Source organism: Corapipo altera, unplaced genomic scaffold (assembly GCF_003945725.1).
Source record: "Corapipo altera isolate COAL_440 unplaced genomic scaffold, ASM394572v1 205, whole genome shotgun sequence".
In the NCBI taxonomy this organism is placed as follows: domain Eukaryota; kingdom Metazoa; phylum Chordata; class Aves; order Passeriformes; family Pipridae; genus Corapipo; species Corapipo altera.
In genome coordinates this window covers 28820-32699 of record NW_020885046.1, presented here as the reverse complement: position 1 = coordinate 32699, position 3880 = coordinate 28820, and the positions used below count along the sequence as shown (strand labels likewise).

Below are 3880 nucleotides of genomic sequence, written 5' to 3'. Positions count from 1 at the left end.
CCCTCACCTTTTTTCCCCCCTCACCTTTTTTCCCCCCTCACCTTTTTCCCCCCTCACCTTTTTCCCCCCTCACCTTTTTCTCCCCCTCACCTTTTTCCCTCCCCATTTTCCTCCCTCATGTTTTTCCCCCCTCATGTTTTCCCCCTCACATATTCTAGGAAATCCAAGGCTCAGAATTCCTTAAAAAACCAGCTGAGCATCGGCATAATTTGGAATATAAATATCTCTGATATTTGCTGTTGAATCCATGTAGCATTTTCCATTTTTGGAATATTTCTAATCCTTTAAAAACGCGGATTCCGAGGCGGATGACAGGAGATGAAGGCTCTGGAGGAGGATTTCCCGGGTAGATGGTGTGGGGAGCAGCCCCCAGGTTGTCACTTTTAGGCTGAGCTTAGGCCCAGCTTTAGAACCGAACCTCGTTCTCCCTGTCGGAATCCGACGGGATGTGGTGGGAACGGCTCTGTGGGTGTTCCGTGCTCAATCCCAGAGGGGATTCCCACCATTCCAGCAGGGTTTGGAGCACTCCCACAGAGCCGAGTCCTGGCTCTCAGGGATTGCAAAGGTTAAACTTTATCAGCTTCCCAAAAAAAAAAAAAAGAGGTCGAACTTCCATCAGCACCTTCCACCTCCCAACCGCTCGGAGCTGCTGATGATTATTGATCCCTCCCTTCCCGGCTTTTCCCTCCGCTCCGGCCTTGATGTCCGGATAGCGCCGCATCCCGCGAAAATAAGGCTCCATCTTGATCAGGGGCTGAGATGAGATCCTGGGATTTGATAAAGATAATTGATGGCTCGCGGGGAATCAGCAAAACGGCTCCGAGGGCCTGGAAAACGCGGCTTTTGTTTTGCCACCGTTAAACCCCGCATGGTTTAAACACAAATGGCAATTTTTATCCCCAAAATAAACCGCTTAAAATGTCCAGTCGGGTTCAGTTTACGCTCAGGGTGAAGTTTCTGGGAATAACAAGAAAATTCAAAGTCATTGAATGTCATTGGCCCATTTAAATATTGAAAGAATATTAAATTCCAACCGAATTATTAATCTTTTGCATCAAGTTCCTAATTATCAGCACACAATTAAAAATCCTGTATTTAGGGGTGCAGCAACCCAGGAAAATATTGATATTCTGCTATTTCATGTCAAATTAAACCCTAAATTAGTGTGATCCAGCTAACTGGATTTTAGGATACCTGGTGGTTGTCGGTTTTGGAATTCTGGGAAAATATTCATCTCTGAAAGTTCCTTAATAATATTTTAATTATTTCATTCATTCATTTTAATTGTGATGATCCAGAAGAATTAACTCACATTTTGGGGGGGCTTTTCCTCATGTTCCTCTCATTGGCCTGAAATTTGGGATCCGTAGAATTATTATTTCAAGTCCTGTCAGATAAATTCCTGCTGGGTAACAGAGTCTGGCCCCAAAACCCCCCACTTAGTTCCTCTGTTTAATTATCTCCTTTTCCTTCAGGAATGTATTTGGATCTGTAAGGAGAGGCTTTGAAATATTCCATTTTTATTGATTTAAATCTCGGGGATCTGTCATTAATATTTAGAGCTGCCTTTCAGAGAATACTTGTAATTTTTGTATCTAAAACCTCAGCCATTTGCAGGGGAAGATTAAAGAGAAACACGAGTTATTTGGGGGGTTTATTTCAAAGCAAAAACTGCTTTTTAATGAAGTTTAATTAGGGAATGAAAGATGCTGTCCTGGAATGTGGTGGTTTGAAGGTGTTTATCCTGCATTCCCAAATCCAGGTGAGGCAGGAAAACCTGGTATTAAGAAGCAAATCCCATCTGCCTCAGGTTTAAAATAAATCCCAGTGTCCCGAGTTGGAAGGGATCCATATGGATCTGCCCAATCCCTGGGCTAGTCCAAGGCAAAAACAAAAATGAATTTAAAGATATAAATATTGATGTTTCCTCAGCCCTGAAATGGGATTATTCCTGGAACTGACATAGAGATTTAAATTAATAAAGTTGCTGAAACTGGGGTAAGCTAAGAGATATTGCCCATAAATTTCTTTTAAAAAATGAGATTTCTCTTTTAAACTTTTACTTGTGGGGATTGATTTTTCTACCTTTGTCTCCCCCAGACCTGTTTTATTGACAAGTGTTCCGTGCTAAAAGGGTGGGATGGGGCTAAACACGGGAGCAGCTCATTAATGGGTTTGATTCCATCCAGGAGGGAGATTTGGGCTTCACCCACCTTTGCCAGGAGGGAGAAATGAATATTTGCATGAGTTCTGAATATATCAGCAAGTCTTCATCCTTCAATAAATCTGGGATGGGCACAGGAGCCCTGATAATGGGGTTTTCCTACTGCTGATCCAAGAGAAAAGGGGATTTTCAGTGAGAAATTCCTGTGGCCACTAAGATTTAATACATATTTGGGGCTTTGGGACCTTTTCTGCAGGAGAGGAGCTCGTGGGGGAGTCCAGGACTTCCGTTTTTAAAAATCCCTGTTAAAGACTCCTCCATGTTCATAATCCTGCCAAATTATCTGGTTTAAAAACTGGATTTGGCATGGGATGATTTTATGGGCCGAGCAGCCTTCAGGATGCTCCCGAGGAGTTGTGCTGGTGTTTAACCCTGAGCAGACACCCCTCCCACATCCCTGTTCTCTCTCTCTCTCTCCCCCTTTCCCAGACCATCCATGGCCACAAAGGCCCCATCACCGCTGTGGCTTTCGCCCCTGACGGCCGGTACCTCGCCACCTACTCCAACTCCGACAGCCACCTCTCCTTCTGGCAGGTGAGGACACATCCCAGCCCTCCTTCCTTCGGGAACTTGGGGAAAAAATCCCGAGGGAGAGAAGATCAAAGCTGGATGGGGCTTGGAGCAACCTGGGCTGGTGGAAGAGATGATCCTTAAAAACCCTTCCGAGCCAAACACGAAGAGTTAAACACCCTCCACATTTAGTTTTCAGATTCTTCCCTTCCGTGTCCCGCGCTTGGCACGATTATTAATGCAGGGAAATCGGGGGCATTAGTCATCTTAAAAGGGTTATTACTCAGGATGATTTAAATGGTGGCGATGTCGGCTCCGGGGGCCGTGATTTACACCCCGTGACACGGGGAGAGCCGGGAAAAAGGGACGGCTCCGACCTGGGACCGCTCAGGATTCAGCAGCAATAGCACCCCTGAAATATCCTGGGCTTTGCCAAGGTCTCCTGGGGTGGGGAGAAAGGCCCAATGCTGCCGATTCCTCTTTCCCTGGATTTTTAAAGAGAAAGAGGAATCAGCAGCTTTGGGCCTGTTTTCCAAAGGGCAGAACTCAGGAGATCTCTGGGAGCGTTTGAGGCCGGGTGGGATGGGGCTGGAAGGGTTCAGGGCCAGGCTTGGAGCAACCGGGTCTGGTGGAAAGGACTGGAACAAGATGATCCTTTAGGTCCCTTCCGAGCCAAACCTTCCATGATCCTTCTGAGCAGCCTCTCGGCTGGGCCCGGTCATGGTGGTCCCAGGGCCATGGAAGTTTGGGATGAGCTCCAGGCGTGCCTGGCAGCCCCAGGAAGGTGTGTGTGTCGTGCAGATGAACACGTCCCTGCTGGGGAGCATCGGGATGCTGAACTCGGCGCCGCAGCTGCGCTGCATCAAGACCTACCAGGTGCCGCCGGTGCAGCCGGCCTCGCCCGGCTCCCACAACGCCCTGCGCCTCGCCCGCCTCATCTGGACCTCCAACCGCCACGTCATCCTCATGGCCCACGACGGCAAGGAGCACCGCTTCATGGTCTAGGTGGGGCCTTCCCGAAAATCAGGGAGCTTCCCTGAAATCCGGGCGCTCCTGCCCCTCGCTGTGGGCGTCGCGTGAGGGGAGCGCCGAGGGCGGGGCTCGGTGGGGATCTGAGGGGTTCCTGCCCGGCTCTGAGGGGCTCAG

At 48.5% G+C, this 3880-nt stretch overlaps 1 protein-coding gene across 2 annotated transcripts in view; it reads left to right on the top strand.

Moving 5' to 3' along the window:
• The window catches only part of WDR7 (WD repeat domain 7), a 32431-nt gene that overhangs the window by 26882 nt on the left and 1669 nt on the right, over positions 1 to 3880 (top strand). For both annotated transcript variants that reach the window (XM_027668592.1, XM_027668591.1), the window contains 2 exons: positions 2654 to 2758; positions 3536 to 3739. In XM_027668592.1, coding sequence (XP_027524393.1) covers positions 2654 to 2758; positions 3536 to 3739 — 309 coding nt within the window. The remainder of the gene's footprint in view (positions 1 to 2653; positions 2759 to 3535; positions 3740 to 3880) is intronic.